This window comes from Piliocolobus tephrosceles, chromosome 2 (assembly GCF_002776525.5).
Source record: "Piliocolobus tephrosceles isolate RC106 chromosome 2, ASM277652v3, whole genome shotgun sequence".
NCBI lineage: Eukaryota > Metazoa > Chordata > Mammalia > Primates > Cercopithecidae > Piliocolobus > Piliocolobus tephrosceles.
The window spans coordinates 59,835,914-59,857,433 of NC_045435.1; the positions used below are offsets into that span (position 1 = coordinate 59,835,914).

Below are 21,520 nucleotides of genomic sequence, written 5' to 3' on the forward strand. Positions count from 1 at the left end.
TTCAATTTCTGAATAATTGACTGGAAGATTTTTTTAGTTCTCAGATTTGTGAGCATGGTCAACAGAGGTGAGTGTTCTATAGAGTTTACTTTATTATTTTATGCCAGGCAATACCATGTCATGTTAAAAAAAGTTATTAATAATATCATGTTTTAGAAAAAGTCATTAGCAAGAGTCTAAAGATTAGGTTTCAGTATACATTTCTGGAGTGAATGGGGTAAACTATGCCTAGGAAGAGATTCTGTTCTCTATCTACTCAACTCAATGAGGGGAAACAAAAGGTAAACGACTTTTTAGACATCCAGTTTCAAAATCATTAAGATACCTGAGTGATTAAAATGATAAACCAAAAAAATTGCTAAGGAACTGAAAAGTTTCAGTGTGCCTAGCTTGATTTAAAAACATTATTTTCATCTTGAGTGACTTGAGAAATCTTTCTGCAGTATAATCTGCAATGATGTCCACATTTATAAGATGAAAAGCAAACATTATAAGAAATAGCTCCTCTGTCACCTGAAAATTCTGGAACACCTAACAACATCATGGTGAGACTTCAAATTTGCTGCTTGACATTCATAGCCAAGCTGGGTATCTTTTGCTTCATAAATTAGAAAAAAATAAATAAGATATACATGAACACATAAATATAGTACTCTGTGTGAAGCTTCAGAACACACAGGAACATTCAGTGCTGCTACTAATGTTATTTACATTCCAGAATACTGACAGAAAAGTTACTAAATTAAGATTTTTTTAGAAAAAAGAAAATATGTTTGGTTGTTTATAAAAGCAGTAGAATAGAGTTATGGGGGATATCAGTTTAATTTCTTCACTCAGCAAGAGCCCATATTTTTTTCAAAGGAGACATACATATCTATCAGTCAATCATACTACTTTTGCATAGCACCTATACAAGGAGCTTCTCAGGGTATTTCACTATACAATTAATTTGCAGCTTTCATAATTAAGAGTCTGCCATGTTAAACAAATGAGACAAAGCTGAGAGTTGAAAGCTGTGATCATGTCAGCTCTGAAACTCCAACATAGAAAGTCAGTTACATATCCCCAAAGTCATAGCAATTAAAGTTAAGACAATTACTTGAAGCTTTTTCTTAATTATTCTGTACTCACATTAGCCTTTGGTGGTTTAAGATTATTAGATTATATGAGTAAACACTTCACCAATTCTTCTCTAGACTTCACTTTTTGTACATCCTGTCTGCATGATGGTTTCTGTGACGAAACTATGTTTTCTGAGTGCTACCTAATCAGGTATACCAGACTTTTAGAAATGGTGTACATTGCCATCATCATCTATATAACAAGAAGGTGTATAACCCTGATTTTTGATGTGTTTTTGGAAACACTTTTTTCTTCTCATTAAAACACAGCTTGAATTTTTACAAGTTTATCTTTTGAATTTTAGTTATTTTTAATATGTAAAATTAAAACTTGTTGCTGGAATATTAGTTATTATGGATAATATAAATGGGAAATATATCTATAATTCCATTCCCCAGATAAAGTATTTTTTTAACATTTTGCTGAATTTGTTCAAGCCTTTTTCTGGCAAAATATTTAGATAACTGAGGGTCATACTACATCTGCCCATGGAGGATTAAGTAAGTCAGACACTTGGAAGTGAGTTCAATACAAATATGAAAGGGTTATAAGCATGAGTTTTGAAGTCAGAATCTACGAGATGTAGATTTGAATCCCAGATATGCAACTTATATTGGTCAAGTCACTTAATTTATCTAAGCCTCACTGTATTTATCTTCATAATTAGTATTTCAAAAACAGTGAAAAACTAGACAAAAATATGAAATGAACAAACAAACAAAAAACCTCTTTCTGGAACTTGAACAATTGACGACACAAAAGTGTGATCCTGAAAAAGGGGAAATAAATGAAGCAAGGTTTTGGTAGCCCTTATTTTCTGTGTAGAGACACTTTCCATCCAGATCAGGGAGTAGGTAGGGGAGACATAAGTAGTAAAGTACTGTGTCATTAAGCTGAGAAGACAAAGATCAGATTTGAAGAGGCTGAAGTGGCTGGAATTGCAGAGCATAGTATTAGAAAGAATGGCATTACTTAAATAATGTACTCTAAAGATCTGCATAGGAGTGTTGCATGAGGCTGGGCAAAGGATAGTTTTCAGAGCTCAAATAAGCCTGGAAGACATTAGAGCTCCACTATGCCAGAGAAGAAAAACTTGGTGAACATCTGAAGCATTCAGTTGGGGATTTCATCTTAGTAGTAAACTAGCCTTAATAACCACAGAAAACTCGAGGATTCACAGTAGTGTAACAACTGCCTATCAAAATAAAGTTCAAAAAGCTTTTTAATAAGTACACCACAATTTAGCATTCAACAACATGACATTTATGATGTCTACTATTCAATCTTAAATTACTACATATTCAAACAAGCAGAAAAATGAGAACTGTAACTAGGAGAAAAAGCAGCCAATAGAAACAGACCCACAAATAACTGAGATGATAGAATTAGCAAGCAAGGACTTATTTAGGGCTCCTATATAATTACAGTGCAGAGAATTACAGCTGAAATAACTGCAAGCTTTAGATGTTATTTAAGAAAGAGTCTCTGGGGAAACCCAAGGGCAAGAGTGGACACAAAAGCAAAGGTACTACCTAAAATTTAACCTCTGATGCCACAGCTAGAGCCAACAGAAATTACAGCCTAACTCTAACTAGAAAAACATAAAACCTCACACTAAAAGTTTAGGTATTGAAGTTCCTTTAATCTGATATAATAATGTTCAGGATTCAAATTAAAAAGTACAAAGCATGCTAAAAAACAGTCTGAAGAGACAAAACAACCATGATAACTAGACTCAAATATAATGAAACTTTTAGAACTGTCAGGCTGAGGATTTAAAATTGAACTAGTTATTATCAGACAGTAATTTTAAATTACTATAATTAATATATTAAGGTCTATAATTAAAAAGTGAACAGCATCTAAGAACAAATGGATAATGTAAGCACAGAGAAGAAAACTCTAAGAAAGGATCAAAAGGAAATGCTGGAAATAAAATACATAATAATATAAATGAGGGATGCCTTTGATGGGTTCACCAGTGGACTGAACATAGCTAAGGGGGAAGTAAATGAATGACAAGCAGTACCAATAGAACTTCCCAAACTGAAATGCAAAGATAAAAATAATTTAAAAATTTTAAAAGATTAAGAGCTTGGACAGAAGGGAGATTACAAATGGCATAAAAGATAATGTAAGAGAAATACTAAAAGGAGAAAAAGCAAACAAATAAATGTTTAAAGTAATCATGCCTGAATAGTTTTCAAAAATAATGGCAAACACCAGGCCGGGTGCGGTGGCTCACGCCTGTAATCCCAGCACTTTGGGAGGCCGAGGTGGGCAGATCATGAAGTCAGGAGATGGAAACCATCCTGGTGAACACGGTGAAACCCCGTCTCTACTAAAAATACAAAAAAAAAATTAGTCGGGTGTGGTGGCCAGCGCCTGTAGTCCCAGCTTCTAGGGAGGCTGAGGCAGGAGAATGGCGTGAACCCGGGAGGCGGCGGAGCTTGCAGTGAGCCAAGATCGCGCCACTGCACTACAGCCTGGGTGACAGACCAAGACCCTGTCTCAAAAATAATAATAATAATAATAAAAATAAAAAATAATGACAAACACCAAACCATAGATTCAGAAAGTTCAGAGAAAACAAAGCAAGATAAATAAATAACAAAAATAATCTACAACTTCAAGAGAAAAAATATTCCCAGTGATACATGGTGATATTTCCTAGTTATGTGAGCACATGTATGGGGTACATTAAACAAACATTTAATGAAAGCAAATTTTTTATTTAAGGAGCTCTCTTATGTCCTAAAAATAAAAAATTTAATAAGATCTGGCACTGGAGCTGGTCTTTCTATATTTTTATTTCTTTTTCCTTCTACCCACCTATTGATTTTCTTCCTCCCTCTTCTCTCTCTCTTTCCCCCATCTATAAAATATATACATCTTAGTTTAATAAATGTGTAGTCTATAGCTGAAATAGCAGTCAATAATTAGCAATATAATCAGAAAAACATATTTGATTTTATTCCTCAAGTCAACTAGCTTTTCTCAGTTTTGAGGTTATGGAACATCTTACAAAAGAGTAAAGTATCTCACAAAGTGGACAGGAAGATTTAGATGGATTAGTAAAAAGAAGTCCCCACATTTGGGGAAAAAAATGACTAAAACCAAATGCTGCACAGCAATATTTTTATGAAGAGATATTAGAGAGTATGATTTATAATAAACACTCAATAGACTTTATAAATTATAAACACTTGGCAACAAACTTGCAAATAAAGACTTTTAATTTTGAAGATAAGACATTTGACTGTTTCTATTTTCAGATTGTTAATTATACCTGTAACATAGTTAATCTAATGAGTGTGTTGCTTTTTATGTTTGTTAATTTTATATATTTAGAAGACAATATGGCATTTGGTAAATACTGTAATTTATAATGGACTAAAAGGCATTTTCAGCATGTTTGCAATATGTTAAAGATAATCTAATTTGTTTTCTGAAAACTGTTGGCAAGCATATATAAAATTCTTTTTGGTAGTAGCTCACATTTGTCAGTTTTCCAAAGTAGTCAAAGTATTTTCACATACATTTTGTTGCTTTGAAGAAATGAGAAATGTATCTGCACTCCAATTACACAAAATGTAACATTGTTATACAGGGCATTTTAACACTGCCACTTCGACCCAATAGATGCTTCAGACTTTCCATTTTTACTCCAAGGTATTTCAATTCTATGTTAATGACTTCCTTTAATAAACATAATCTCAACATTGATTAATTTTGTTAGATAACAATTTAGGGAGTGGACTCCATTAAATCAAGTATTTCCTTGACTATTTTCTATGAGGTATGGTTTGGTAATTTCTATTATTTTCCTATTCCCATTTAACATTATTTCATGTTCAACAGTTATTTTCTGCATAAACTTAACAAACATGATTTATTTATCAGGGAATTTCTTTTGTACATACACATGAGATTTTACATTTTGAGAGTTTTTTAAACTATTAATTTTCCAACTCAAATTTTTCTGGGTCAAATATTGCTAGTTTAAACTTTGTCAAAAGTTTAGGAGCCAGCACAGTGGCTCACACTTGTAATGCCAGCACTTTGGAAGGCCGAGGCAGATGGATCAGGAGGTCAGGCATTAGAGACCAGTCTGGCCAACACAGTGAAACTCCATCTCTACTATAAATACAAAAATTAGCTGGGTATGGTGGCAGGCACCTGTAATCCCAGCTACTTGCTTGGCTGAGGCAGGAGAATCACTTGAACCCCGGAGGCAGAGGTTGCAGTGAGCCGAGATCGTGCCACTGCACTCCAGCCTGGGCAACAGAGTTAGACTCTGCCTCAAAAAAAAAAAAAAAAAAAAAAAAAAAAACCCAGAAAAAGGTATAGGGACTCTTGTATGTTTTTAAAATTATAAATTTTACCTTGTGCAATTTAATAATGTATTGATTATTTTCATCACCATGGGATTAATGGAAAATAAGACACTGCTTTATTTACTTTTAAATTATTCCATATAACTCATATATTCCAAGCTTCATTTTTCCTGATTAGATCTTATCACGTATCTGGTTAAATACATTTGTGTGTGAAGAAAGAAGGAGAGAGAGAAAGGCAGAGAGAGAGAGAAAGGGAATGTAGCACAGGTTTATGCTTGGTCAATTCAGGTAGAGTATATGATGTCCGTTTATTACTCTTTCAACTTTTCTGTAGGTTTAAATAATATAACAATAAATAAATTTAAGAAACTGGTATGTGAGCAGTTCAAAGACTATATTGATCATGTTCTCTCTCCTTCTCTCTCTCTTCTCTCTCTTTCTTTCCTTCTTCTTCTTTTTTTTAATTTTTCCAGAACTGACCCTAATTGCTCCTTTCTTACACTGTCATCAATCCTGAGACACAGAGAACAAGACTGGGCTGGGAAAGATGAGAATTTATACCCCCTCTGAGATATCTACTCTCCTTCGAACATCCTCACTAACTCAAACATTGTTTATATAAAAGTAGAATGCCTCTGGCGCCGTGGCTGACACCTGTAATCCCAGCACTTTGGGAGGCCAAGGCATGTGGATCACGAGGTCAGGAGATTGAGATCATCCTGGCTAACGTGGTGAAACCCCATCTCTACTAAAAGTACAAAAATAAAAATAAAAATACTAGCTGGGCGTGGTGGCATGTGCCTGTAGTCCCAGCTACTTGGGAAGCTGAGGCAGGAGAATGGTGTGAACCCAGGAGGTGGAGCTTGCAGTGAGCCAAGCTCACACCACTGCACTCCAGCTTGGGCAACAGAGCAAGACTCTATCTCAAAAAAAAAAAAAAAAAAAAGTAGAATGAAATTTGGATTTTGGTTTTAGAATAATTCAGTGAGCATTTATTACGTAAGTGGTAAGCCCAAGAGGTAATGTTTTAACATGTATTATCCATTCTAATCCTCACAACAAACATACAAGGTAGGAATCATCATAACTCCTTTTGGATGAAAATATGATAATTCATAGAGATTATAAGCATGTTTGCTAACAATCAAATAACTCTTGAGAAAATTGGAAATTGAATCTGTCTCCCAGGATTTCAAAAGCAGTTATCTTACCATTTACTTAGAAGTTCCTAAATTCAGAATTTAAAATCAGGTGGGCCTAGGTTTGAATTGCTCACTTCCTCTGAATAGAAACATAAAATTGAACAGGTTACTTCTCCAATCTGAGCTTCAGTTTCTCATATGTAATGAAAACATAATCTGCCCTGCAAGATTATGACAATTATATATATTGTATCATAAATGCTTAGTTATAGGTGCTTAGCAAATGAAATTATTTTCATTAGATTCTTGAGAAATAGCCTCAACATTTTCAATTATTTTATTGTGAAAAACCATTTTTTAATTTCAGCAATCTATATTTCCTGATGCCAAATATGATTAAATAAGCTATTAATATTCTTTTCAGATACTCTCTTTCATTGGTTTTCTTTTTAAATTAATTATCTAATTATCAAATAATTTGATGACATTTAATATTTTTATAAACCTTAACTTCTGAAAAAGACTGAAAATGGTGAAAGTTCATCATGTCTTAAAAGGCAGGCAAATAATAAAAACTGATGTAAAGCTCCTGTTTGTCACTTTCTTAAGAATCATTTAATCAATCAATAATGATGTGTTTGATAAATGCTATGAGACCCATACTGTACAAAAATAAAATATGGTCTCTTAAATCCATGAGAAATGACTATTCTGAGAAATTTAATTTAAAGATATGCAAAATTCCATCTATAGAAAACAAACTAAGATTTAGTAACCACGATTATTTGGATTGCTGAGTATGTTTAACTTAATACAATGACTGAGACATTTAAGGATGTTTTCCAGAATTTCGACACTAAGTCACTATTTCTAAATGTGATGGCCACATTGGGAATAGACTTTGGATTTAGAGGTAAGCCCTCCAAACTTACCTCTGAGTCAGTCAAGTCTTTTACTATTCAAAGTATGTTCTGTTTATAAGAAGTGTGACTAATATATGGGAGCTTATTAGAAATGGAGGAATCAAACATCACCCCAGACCTCTAGAGTCAGAATATGAATTTAACCGTGTCCCCAGGTAACTCATATGCATACTAACATTTGAAAATGACAGTCTAGTCTGTCTCTTTTTTTTTTTTTTTTCTGGTGTTTATAGGCACAAAAATGAAATTTGTATACCACCAAAAAGCAAAGAGGTGTTCTAGATATCCCATGCAAAAATGTAGGTATTTTGATGGCTTAAAAGTATTCCAAACCTGTTCCTAATAAATACTTATCTGAGTGAAACAAAATGCCTCCACTATCAGGGAAGGTTGGGCTCAATTCTAATTATCCACTATGAACAATGGACTTTAATTAGTCTTATTCTGGAAACGAGCAGTGGTTTTTTATTTATCAGAATTGTTGGTTAATTAAGCAAGGAAATACTTCAGGCAATGTATTTCTGGATATAGGACAAGACAGAGTGAAGGATATGTGAAAGGTTTAGTGACTTGCCCATCATCTTATACAAGTGCACTTCTTTCCTTGCAATGTGCTGCCTAAATGGGTCTCATTATGCTTAAACTAAAGGAAATATCAGCACCTGTAGGGGAGAATTGCAGCCCTGATTATTTTCAATTGCAGCCCTGGTCATTGTCTCAGTATTAGACATGTTTGTATAAATTCAAATCAGAAAGTTCCATTGAAAGTTCCAGCATTTGAAATCTACTTGGTAATTTACCTTAGAGCAATATTTGAATAACAAAAAGCCTTTTTAATAAAAAAAATTTAAAGCAACCAGGAAAACAAAAACAAAAACCTTACTTTCCAAGGGCAAAACATTCCAGTTTTACAGATGAATCCTTTGCAGCTTGTATAGTTTCAGGAAAACGCACTTCAATCTTTGGTTCATATTCCCCCATCACACCTGTTAAATATCAAAAGAGCTAGCAGCATTTCTGGAGAATAGAAGTTTTCTATGAAGTAAATGCTTCATTAACCAAAACCTCATTATTTCTTCTTAATAAGAATTAGGGCTTTCAGTTAAGAATTGGATACATATAGATTCTAAAATGCTTCTGTGTTTTCAAAAAAGATACTTTTCTAGTAATATCCATGTTTATCTACCTTTCAGGTAACTCAAGAGAGCCAGATCTGATTAATAAAAAAAAAAAAAAAAAAAACAGGAATTTTTCAGCTAATACTGTAAGAAGTCCACTGTAGTAGGTCTTAATTCAAAATAACAGTAGTTCTGCATCAAAACGTATAAAGTCATCACATTAATTGAGATAAAAATGTAAATATTCACATATTAGTACAATAAAGTTTTGCTGCTAAATAAGTTTGCTGTATACCTATAAAAATTTGTTTTAAGTTTTAAAATTTTCCATCCAAGAAATTGGGGATATGTGCTAAGATAAGAATAAGATAATGGTATAGCCTATTGTAAATATACTACCTACCAGAGGAGTTGTAACAGAAATATATCTGTATGCTATTCTCATTAACTTAATTAATTTAATCAGTGACATCTCAAGATTATTTAAATACTTTAATCATTTTTAATATATATACCAAACAACAGAGTAATACATTCCTAAAATAAATACATTGTTGGTTGCTAATATAATTGTAGAAAAAGTAAAAATTACAAAATTTATATGAAACAAAAATACTTCATTTTTAAGACCTTGACCATTATAAACATTGAAAGAGCTTATGGTGAGAAGGTAGTGAGTACTACTTCAATCAACTAAGTTGGTAGATTTTATTCTTTTTCACTTTCTTGATGTCTGATATTTCTTATATGCTCATGTGTAAAAGATGTTTGATTTTTGTGTTATATATAATGCTTTTGCTCTACTTTTCCTGTAAATGTGTTCAAGGGAATAGAGTGGATAGAAAAAGGAAGAAACTAAGAAGGGAAGAAGCAGAAACTCAGAGTAGACAGCAAACAGAAAAAGGAAAAACATGGTAGAATCTCCAAGCATATTGTTGGCTCATGAATTCTTCTGGTCATAAACAGGAGTATTCATTGAAGGAGAGAAATTGAACTTAGGAATAAGTCTAATGGTTGCTGAAATCTTAATGAAGACTTTTCAAATATATTTGGGTGGTTAGTGATTATAAAAGCTCTATTATAAGAACTCATTCTATGGGACTTGTTCCACAATTCTGTTATCCTTTATTAGCATTATATTCTTGCTTTTCTTCAGCTCTTCAGAGGGGAGAAAATCTCCACGAGGTATTGCATTTCAAGTCCTGAATACAATCATAAAATGCACCAACAAATTTTCTATCTTTACGAATCCCACTGTGAACATTTAATTAAAAAACAACTAGAGAATTTTTCCACTTCAATGACTTCCTTAAACTTTCTGGCTCTCTAAATCTTGTACCAGCTATGACTCGACCAAGCTACAAAACTCGTCAGAGACTAATCTGAATTATGTTCCTTGGAGGAATATAATTAGTATAAATCTTGTGTTTCATTCTTCTCTGGAATGCTCATAATTAATGTTGGTTTGCTTTGCTTTCCTTGGATATGAACTTTTCCCTCCATTTTGCCAGCCATGTAAACAAAGGGTGAACCAAAAAAGGGCAAATATGAAAAAAAGGGGGCATTAAAAAGTAGCTGCAACATATGTTCATTAAAAATATATTAAGTCAATTATATAAGTTTGGCAGCACCCACACGTGCACACATACACACACGCCAACTCCCCCAAATATCATTTTTGTTTTTATAAAGTAGTCTTTAAGCAAAAAAAAAAAAAAAAAAGACAAGCTGTTTCAATGCCAGAAAGGAGATGGCTTGGTATACCCAGAACCATGTCTACTGCACCATGTGGATGAATTAGATAATTTTCTCTTATATTTTTGGTTTACGTATTTGTGAATTGAACCTAAACTCATAGATAACTTGGCTCCACCAAACAAGAAGGAAACAGAAAGCTTTATGAATCTTCCCAGGCTTTAAGGAACACAGATAAAGTATATTCCCAAGAGAACTCATTCTCTTACCATCAGTGCGCTGCACTAATGGAGTGGGTGGACCTTGAACACTTCTTTGGGCCTCTTTGTTTGTTATAAAGCAAGTATAGTTGCCCACATCTGATGGTTCCACTTTGGCAATGTACAAGTTTCCCGTCTCTTGAGATACAAATCGCCTATTGTCCTCTTGGACGTATAAGGGGTTATCATTGAAGGTCCATGCGTAAGATAAATCTGAAAAACAAGAAAAAAAGAAAACAAAACAAAACCATACGTCCTTACTGCATTCTGAAAATTCTTTGTCCTACTTCCCCATAATTAGAAGAAAATTGTGCCTCTATTTGCTCAGTTGATAGCTGTCATCTGGTGTAATTATAATATTTCCTTATATTGAAATAAAGCTCAGGTTAGATGATAAATTATGTGGGCACTCTGCCCATCATTAACTTTTTGGGATTAAGGATGTAACAATAAGACGTTATGGAAATAAGTGGATGAGTTTATTAAGAAATGCCATAGATGTATAAAGTAATAATGGTTCCAAATGTACACGGAATTCCTTCAGAAAAACTTATGCTGCTTCAAAGCAGTGTTTCTCAATGCATTATCAGAAGAATTAAACATACTTACAGGTACTTGTTTAAAATTTAACTTAAAAATTTAAGTTCAAAAAGTCTATCACAGACCTTGAAGTTCACTCATTTGATCATTACATAATTTCTTTTTTATTTTTATAGAGACGGGGTCTCACTATGTTACCCAGGCTGGTCTCGAACTCCTGAGCTCAAGTGATTCTCCTGTCTCAGCCTCCCAAAGTGCTAGGATTACAGGCATGAGCTACTGCACTGGCCTGATTATTACATAATTTTAAGCAGCTATTCTGTGACCATTTTAGGTCTTAGAGTAAAACCAAACAAAACCCGTGCCCTATAAAGGTCACACCAGTTACTGCTAATTGCCAATAATGTGGATAATCTCAATGTAGGATGACATATGCCTTGACAAAGGCATTATAGGGAGCCCAGAGAAGGAGCCTAGAATGGTGTGTCATCAGAAAAGACTTCTAAGAAGTAATTACATTTTGAAACCAGCAGGATAAACTAGAGCTATCCAAGTGATGGAGGAGTAGACAAGTATTTCTCCAAGTAACTATCAAGAGCATGAAGATGAAACAGGGCACACATTGCTTTTAGTGAACATCAATCAGTTCATCTCTGGAAATCTTGTAGTTAACTGTATAAATGACATAATGAGCATATGTTAAAATGCACAGAATTTTTCTTCTGTTTAATCACTTGTGACCATTATATACCCCCTGTAACCATCATTCCCCAAGTAAAATAAGGAAGATTTCCATGTCATCAGAAATTTTGTCATGTTTTTTTCTACCGCTGCAACCACTACTGGATTTCTATCATCATAGATTATTTCTGCTGTCATTTGTATGTCATAATAAGACAAAAAGAATGTACTATTTTATGTCTGATTTCTTTCATTTAACATGATTTTAAGGTTCACCTATTGTTTTCATGACTATAAGTCCTTTCTTCCATTATACTGTGGGTAGTATTCCATTTTATGAATACACCACAATTTGATTAGACACCTTCCTGTTGATGAGCATTTGGATTATTTGCAGACTGAGGTCATTATGTATTAGGCTGAAATAAGCATCCTTGTCTAAGACTGTCAGTGTACATTTTTATTATTCTTGGCTAGATTCCTGGGGGTAAGCTATAATGTAGATGTATGTTTAACTTTATAAGAAACGACAAAAGAATTTTCTAAAGTGGTTGTACCAGTTTATACTTCCACCAGCAACATTTGAGAGTTCCAATTGTCCCACAGCCTCACAAAAATCGCATGCTGTCCATTTCTTTTTTTAGCCAGAAATCTTTTAGCAAAGGCAAATATTCATATATATTAAAACTTGGTAAATATATTTCTTCCTGAAGCTAAGACATTAGGTGTACTGTGGAAACTAGGTAGAATATCTAGGGAAGTAGAAGAATATAACTGGTCCAAAGAGGACTCCCAAAATAGGTGGAGTATATCGGTACTCAAGGTGGAGAAGGGGAATATACTGCAGCTAAGTCAAAAAAAGTCTTCACTTGGATGGACCCTCATACACTTTGGAATTGTAACTCACAGGGGAGTAGTAGTTTATGCTTCTTGGAGCCTCTTGTCCAAACAGAGAACTGAGCTGCTATTTGCCAACTGTACTTCCATTAAAAACTGGCACAGAAGCAAGACATGGCAGAGACCAAAGAAGCTAATTATTTCTGATATGTTCTAGTAGGTTTCCTCAGCTGGGAACGGACCACCTGAAACATTCGTCACTAACCTTACTAAATTTAAATTCCCAAAAGTAAAAGGTGACAAAACAAACTGACAGCTATTTTGGACTTAAATCCGATCTATAGAGACAAACTCTTGAAAATGGGAATGAGGGAATATTGTCATTTTGTCATCGTTTCCATCAAGAAAAATATTGTGTGAAGCATGAACCACATACTTAAGGAATGAGATTTTAGGAAGGAAGAAATAAAGGAAAAAAGGAGAAAGAAAAAAGGGAGAAAGGAAAGGTGGAAGGAAGGAAAGAGAAAGAAGGAAAAAGTTAAACTGTTAATAGTGGGGAGGAACAAAGTAATTAATTTCTCACAACAATTTATAAATGATGGCAGTAAAAAGAAATTTATCTCTGCAGACACAACCCTGATATCATTCCCAGGAGTGAAGAAGACACGAAGTAAAGATTTGACCAGGAACAACGAGAACACAGAAATGCTACTTATGCATGAAGAGAGAAAATGCAAAAAGTGTCATTAAACCATAAAAGTAGTTTCAGGTGGGAAAAAAACCTAAGTAGTATTGTTATGTAAAAAGCATGTTATGAGTGTGGGAACTTGTGTGCGTGTGTGTGTGTGTGTGTGTGTGTGATGGTTATGCAAATTCTTACATTTAAAAACCTGGAGATGTATACAGTGGTTTTCTCAGAGTGAGTGGAGGGAAATACAAAAGACTTTTACTCTCTTTGTAATGTGTTTCTGTCATATTATAATTTTAAATTACTATGCATTTTTTTGTGTAAATGGAAGAAAGAATCAACAGGATAAGAATAGTGTCAGAAAGGCTAAACACTAGAATGAGCTGCAACTTGTAAAAACAGGGTGGATAACATTTCTTATTCTTACTCTGAACTGTTGAAATTGATGTTTTATGTTTTATGCAGGCATTGATTCCCAAACCTGATGCACATTAGAATCACTAAAGAAGCTTGATAAAATACAAATAGCTAACTCAATTCTTAGCAATTTAGTTTTATTTATTCTGTCTGAGCCAGGTATCATGGAATCTGTGTTTTCAACACCCTCCAAATGACGCATGCAATTGACTGAAATATTTTGTTCAGAGCACCCATTATTGAAAGAGGAATTAAAAATCTCAAGTTTATCAAGAGATAAAAAACAAAATGTAGCAAAGGCCAGTCACAAAAGAAAGTGATAAAACTTTGATTTTGGCTCAGGAAAAAAAAGATTTTGGAGGCCTATTACAACTGTCTTTTTACATTGAAGGGTTGCCACGTGCATAAAAAGTTAAATAAAACCCTCTCTATCAATGTCCAGAAGGCAAAAGTAGGACTCGGGACTGTTGGAGGTGACAGAATGCTGTTGGACTTAATATAATAAAGAACAGTCTACATTTTAGAAGGATAGCAGTAGATGATTTACTAGGTTGTGAGCTCTTTATCATTAGACATGATCAAGCAGAGTGTGGATGAATACTACTTGGGATGTTGCAAAAAAAGATTATTTTGACAATGGATGGGGATTAAACCTAAGCTTCTATGAATGGTTTACTCCACCCTCAACATTCCTTTGATCTCCCTACGAGTCTATGCTTTTGGATCAAGTATGCATAAATGCAATTTGCTTTTAATTTTTGAAAAATGCTTTGAGATTCTTGTGCTGTTCTCATGTATTGAGTCTTTATTTTCTTTTGCAAGTCCCTATTGGAGTCTTTCATCATTCCATGTGGTCTCTTGCTTCAAAGTTTCTTTACTGACGTTCTTTGCTGCCTCACTTCTAAGCCTGTTGCTGTCTCCACCAAAGAAATGCTCAAAGGGTTTTTGTTTGAAACCAGAATCATCTAGATAGTAAATTTTTCTTCAATATAAAGAGGAGGGAAAAAATGTAGTTCAGATTCCCCTGTTGTCATTGACTCCTCATCTTTTGAACCTTTTTGTGAAATAAAGACAATCTTGAGCAAATTCCCAGGGCCATGTCTCAGCTTACGGATCCTTATTCAATGCCTATTTGTGGAGAGAAATACGCTTTAGCTCTGTGAAATCCAATGTCACCCCTTTCACTTAACAAAAATTACAGGTTGCCGCTAGTGCCCAAGAAATCTTTGTATTCTTCAACCTGTAATCTTGGGACCTGAGACTGTAATTTTCCTCTCTCCCTTGGTGAATTCATTTTTACCTTAGCTGCTAAAACTTTCTAATCTATTCCTACATGTGTTGTGTCCTTCTTTAATAGTGGGATATTTAGAAGCTGCTGGAAGAATCTAGTCCAGAAATAGGGAAGATTACATAAAGATTAATAATAAATTCAGAAAAAAAGCTTGCATTTCATCATACCAGCAATTGCTTTATGAGAAAAAATATATATATATTGCTAATAAGCCCGTTACACAGAAAGGGTGCAAGAACTAACAGCACAAAGGTAATTTCCCAAAATTGTATTCATAATGTGTGGGAGGAGTAGGGCTTGAACCTAGATTCTTCACATGCCAAATCTTTGCTCTTTCCCTAAAAATAGTGTCAGAGGCGTTTGAACCAGAGCAACTCCATCTTGAATAGGGACTGTGTAAATGAGTCTGAAACCTACTGGGCTGCATTTGCAGGAAGTTAAGGCATTTTAAGTTACAGGATGGGATAGGAGGTCAGTACAAGATACAGATCATAAAGACCTTATTGACAAAACAGTTTCAGTAAAGAAGCCGGCTGAAACCCACCAACACCAAGATAGCAATGAGAGTGACCTCTGGTTGTCCTCACTGCTACGCTCCCATTAGTGCCATAACAATTTATAAATGCCATGGTAGCATCAGAAAGTTACTGTATATGGTCTAAAAACGGGAGGCATATAATGATTATTTAGCATATAATCAAGAAATAACCATACAAATGGAAAACCAGCAGCCCTCAGGGCTGCTATGTCTATGGAGTAGCCATTCTTTTATTCCTTTACTTTCCTAATAAACTTACTTTCATTTTGCTCTATGAAAATGCCCTGCATTCTTTATTGTGCAAGATCCAAGAACCCTCTCTTGGAGTCTGGATCTGAACCCCTTTCCCATAACAATAGCTTTCTACTTTTCAATGTCTTTACAATTGATCCTCTTTTTCTATGTTCATTTCCTCTCCTTGACTTTTCCTCCTCACCTTTAACCTTCCTTCAAAACTCCCAAGCTCCACAAGTAACCAACCTTACTCACATTCTAAGACATATGTTCCTCACTGTCCATTCCCTCCTCCATTAGCATTGCCTGTCCTGCGTCCAATTTCTTAAGTCATAGATTAATAAGTTAAACTGTCATTTGCAATTACTGTAAAGTACTTATTGGTGATATTATTAGGGAGTAGAACTGATATAAAAACTTGAAGAAGTAAATTTTCCCTCTTAAATGGTCCTCTCTGAAGCAGAGGTTCTAAAACTTCATGCATCAGAACCCCTTGAAAGACTTGCTAAACCACAAGCCGCTGAGCTCCACCCTCAGACTCTGTGATTCAGTAAGTCTGAGGAGGGGTCAGAAAATCTGTGTTGCTAACAAGCTCCCAGGTGACAATGACACTGGGATCTGGAGCTACACTTTGGAAATCATTGATAAAAATGATAAAATTCCGTCTCCTCTGCATAATCACACTGGGAAGGGAAACATCTGGATTTTGAATGGTGGACCACCTTGTACACTGGCGTTTGAGTGGTGTGTTGGAGTCTGGAGAAAAGGCTATTTCTTAGTTTATAAATTCATAAAATGTCTGGGATGGCAGGAATTTGTGAGACCTGCCAGTCGTACTCTTCATTTTTACAAGTGAAGAAGCAGAGGGGAATAGATTTAGCAGCAGCTCTGGGAGTACAATCAAGGCGCCCTTTTGTGCCCTCTGAATTGGTGAAGATGTAAAGCTGCAAGTCTTTGCTGTCATAGTATTTCTCACCCTGCCCTGCTCCCTTCTCCCCATGGGCTGGCTCTTCCCATTCATCTGAACAGCCAGCGTGCACTGGGGGCTTTTATCTATTTTGTTCCAGCATCAGCCACTGCTGTGCTTAATTTGTATATCTTTTAATGGGGAAAGAAAAAAAAACCTTCCAAATTGGAAGTTTAAAAACCTTCCCATTTGGCTTTTCTTAATTAAATGTATAATTCATGAGCCACTTAGGTGGAAACCATTGAATTTTTAAATATTTTCTCCACCATGGATGACATTTATCGGTTATTAATGGTTGTGATGCATTTTTCCTGTGATGATTCAGCAGTAGCATTAGAGTTGAATGATAATTGGTCCTTCCTGAAGCATTTTTTGTAGTTTCACAATGACACCATCCTCTACAATTGTATTATTATTAGAAACGGCAGATCTGCAGTAAGCAATTGAAGACTCTATCTGCTGCTCTCTCAAGCATACAACAAATCCTATTTTCCCCAGAGCATGATTATGTTTTGACATCTTTTACAGCCCTATGTCTTGTACTGTAATATTTAAAATACAAACAAGAAAGATATATTCAATTATACCCATTATATAGCATGTAATTTTTATTAGATGAAAAATATCTCATGTGAAAGAGAACCATCATGATAAACATTGACACTGAGAACTTCTATTGGCACTGTAGAACAGATCTCAAAACTGGTAGCATGTTTCCTGAGGCAGAAAATAAATGAGCAGGATAAAGAACTTGAAGTATAGTGTTCAGATTTACTGGGTAAATCCCCCCTTTGGAATATTCCAGAATGTGTGTACTTTACTGCAAACCTTGTGTAGTGCTCCAGGGTTAAATGTGACTGACTCTTGGGTGGTAAATCATGGTTATGCTAGCTCAGTGGCAAAAACCTAATCCAGGAAGAATAATTCCTTTTCTGGACTGAAGTCATTGATACTAGGGCCGAGGAAGTTTACGATGTAACCCAGAAAAGTGCTTAACACCTTTAAAATCCACTCCTATTTGAATTCCCAGTCGTTCCACAATTACTACTTGATCACCTGGATTTTATTGGATCCCTTCTGATTTACACACCTACTGCTTGGAATCAAGGAGATGGTAGTCTTTATGGCCTATGAATGACAGTTAAATAAAGGTCTCATGTGTTCCTAATATTGCTAAGTTCCAAATAACTATAGAACTGGTTGTACATTGGCCAAAACTACTTGGAGAAGGAATGAAAACACCGCTGTCTCAAGACAAACTCCAAAACTGGGGTTCAGTCTGGGAGGCCACATGAGTTCTTGGCTTCTCAAGAGAGAGTCAACAGTGTTAAGTGAAAGCAAGTTTATTAAGAAAGTAAAGGAATGAGAGTGGCTATTCCATAGGCAGAGCAACCCAAAGGGCTGCTTGCTGGCTATTTTTGTGGTTATTCCTTGCTCATATGCTAGACATGGGGCAGAATATTCATTAGATTCCTAGGAAAGGGGAGGAGAATTCCCAGGACTGAAGGCTCCCACTTTTAGACCATATTGCGTAGCTTCTGGAAGTTGCCATGACATTTGTAAACTGTCATGGCACTGGTGGGAGTGTCTCTTAGCATGTTAATGCATTACAATTAGCTTATAATGAGCAGTGTGGATGATTAGAGATAGCTTTTTTCACTATCTTGGTTTTGGTGGGTTTTGACTGGCTTCTTTACCACATCTCATTTTATCGGTGGGGTCTTTTTGACCTGTACTTTGCAAAACCAGTCCTATCGGACTCTTATCTCACAGCCCGTTTCTGAGTGAATTGCTGGGAAACCTCCAATTCTAAGGGAGACCGAGCAAGTCATAGGATACAAATATATGGTGAATACAGCACACGGATGAGTCTTGACTCTTTATCCAATTTGCCAGTCTGTGTCTTTTAATTGGGACGTTTAGCCTGTTTACCTTTAAGGTTAATATCGTAATAGCAAAGACTTAGAACCAACCCAAATGCCCATCGGTGATAGACTGGATATTATGCCTATCTATCTAGCAATGATAGATTGCCACATTTTCTTTAAAATGTGGCACATATACACCATGGAATACTATACAGTCATAAAAAAGGGATGAGTTCATGTCCTTTGCAGGGACATGGATGAAGCTCGAAGCCATCATTTTCAGCAAACTAACACAAGAACAGAAAATCAAACACCACATGTTCTCACTCATAAGTGGGAGTTGAACAATGAGAACACACGGACACAGGGAGGGGTGCACCACACACCAGGGCCTGTTGGGGGTTGGGGGGCTAGGGGTGGTATAGCATTAGGAGAAAAACCTAATGTAGATGACCGGTTGATGGGTGCAGCAAACCACCATGCCACCTGTATACCTATGTAACAAACCTGCACCTTCTCCACATGTGCCCCAGAACTTAAAGTATGATAATAAAAAAAAGAAAAAAAGAATTACTCCTTATCTCCCTGACTTCTGGCCCTACTGCCACAAAGTGTACCAGTGTTGGAAAACCCTGGCTTCTACAAATGGTAACAGGCTGCAACAGGAGAGTTCTGTTTGCTGTGCTGGAAAGCAAGGAAAACAGTCTTTCTAAGAGTGAATGGAGTCTGAAAGTGGAGGGAAGGAATGTACAAACATGGGACTTAAAGAAATAAACTTCCTAGAGAGTTGACTTTGGCCAGCTATGAAGAGTGGGAAAAGCCACGAGCTTCCTGGTCCTAACAGTGTACACTAATTTTAGGTGAATCAGTCGACCTCTCTCTATGTTGTTTACATAGTCTCCAGTAGAGTAAAGAACTCTTGCTATCTCCTTGTATTATTTAACAACTTTTAAGTGTCTCTTCTAGACCAGATTATGCCAGAGAAAATTAGGCAGTGGAATAAATGCACTGGTGTTTAGATAGGATCTTTAGAATTCCAGAGACAAGATCTTGGTCAAGTTATGTTATTTGTTTAGTTCAGTTAACTACAGTTGTTAGTTAACACTAACAATTTTAACACAATACTCAATTTGTAAAATTGACATATCTTTCCTGAAACTGTTAAATGAGTTGAGGTATTGCAAATGCTGAGTTGAGTACCTAGTACATAGTAAGTATTCATTATCTTATCCAATTTTGTAGTATTAAATATTACTTATATAAGGTGAGTTCCAAATTTAGCTCTTCAAACCAGATCTTTTGCGCTAAACATGTAATCTAGCTGCCTGGTAGAAATTTTCACCCTCGTATCTGATTAGTATCTGAACATTAACATCTCCTAAAACAAATTCCTGATTTACTCCATCCCTAAACCTGCTCCCCTTTCATCAACTCCACCCCAATAAATGATACTCCATGTTCCAGTTGGTCTGTCCCAAATTCTTGGAGTTATCTTTTACTCTTCTCTTTCTCTTATAACCCACAGTCAGTCTTTCAGGAAATTATTCTAGTTATACCTTATAAATACATATGGAAGATTGGTAATTGTCTACCTATCTACAGCAATCCACCTGGTCCAAGTCACCATTATCTCTCATGAAATAACACAATCACTTTTTAACTGCTTATGTTCTTGCCCCTCTGTGGTCTACTATCTAGAGTAAATTTTTAAAAATGAAAGTCAGAGAAAGCATGTCACTGTTCTGAATATAACCCAGTGAATTTTCATCTCACTCACAGGAAAAGGCAAAGTACCTAAAATGTCTGAAAGTAAGGCTGTGTGTCCTCATTTACTCTCCTGTTTGCTCATTTTACTTCACCTATGCTGACCTCAGTGCCATTCTCCCAACATGCTGGACATGGTTTCCCTGCAGATTCTTTGCACATGCTATTTCCTCCTCCTGAACTACCTTTACTTAATATGTCTCATTCCCTCACTTCTTTAGTTATCTGCTCAAATGGCAGTGCAACCTTCTTTTACCTTAGAATATACAATAGCAACATCTACTATTTCCTATCCCTTTTTATTTTTCTTCTGGCTTTTATTACCACCTGTCATGCTTTACATTTCTTTATTATAAGATTCATGGAACTAAAACTTTGTCTCTCCTCTCCACTTTATCACTAAAATGCAGAAAATCGAGTGGCACTTAGTAACTACACAATAAATATTTGTTGAGTGAATACTCAGAGTACAAGTTCAATAATATGGTTATTATCGTTACTATTATTATACCAACAGGGACTGTTGGGCCTGTCTGCCTTTTACACATTCAAAGGGCGTCAGAGTAACATATCCACTGCCAATTTGACCTACCCACTAAGACAAACGCACTTTCATTTACTCCAGAAATAGCAAACGCACCAACTGAAGGAAGGGGATATTAAATTTTAGCACTTTTTTCTCTACATAATTTTCCTCTTTATTCTATAACACAATTGTGAGCCTTTGCTTGGAATGACTTTTAATTTAAGTGGAATTGTCAACGTCTTTATTGATGCAAACACAAACAGCGGGCTCAGACAGTAGTGCTATCTTCCTGCTACAGATATAGGTGATCCAAACTTCTGGCATTAATTCAATTATTCTACCAACCTGAAAGTTGGATCTGAGGAGGGAATGGAACATTTCCTCTAAATCAAATTTTAAACTTATAATTTTTAAGAACTCAGGATTTAGAGTTTCTTTTTTGTTTGTTTGGTTGGTTTTTGAGACGAAGTCTCACTCTTGTCCCCCTGGCTGGAGTGCAGTGGCGTGATCTTGGCTCACTGCAACCTCCACCTCCTGGGGTCAAGTGATTCTCCTGCCTCAGCCTCCCG

General features: G+C 35.5%; 1 protein-coding gene across 11 annotated transcripts in view; it reads right to left on the reverse strand.

The window, feature by feature from the left end:
* The window catches only part of CNTN6 (contactin 6), a 307,467-nt gene that overhangs the window by 97,969 nt on the left and 187,978 nt on the right, over positions 1 to 21,520 (reverse strand). For 6 of the 11 annotated variants that reach the window (XM_026446866.2, XM_026446862.2, XM_026446876.2 and 3 more), the window contains 2 exons: positions 10,610 to 10,813; positions 8,411 to 8,513 (listed from right to left, as the gene is read on the reverse strand). The exons of 2 other annotated variants lie outside the window; for them this stretch is intronic. In XM_026446866.2, the coding sequence (XP_026302651.1) occupies positions 8,411 to 8,513; positions 10,610 to 10,813 (307 nt within the window). The remainder of the gene's footprint in view (positions 1 to 8,410; positions 8,514 to 10,609; positions 10,814 to 21,520) is intronic. 3 more of the 11 variants (XM_026446865.2, XM_026446871.2, XM_026446872.2) reach the window with 1 other exon arrangement.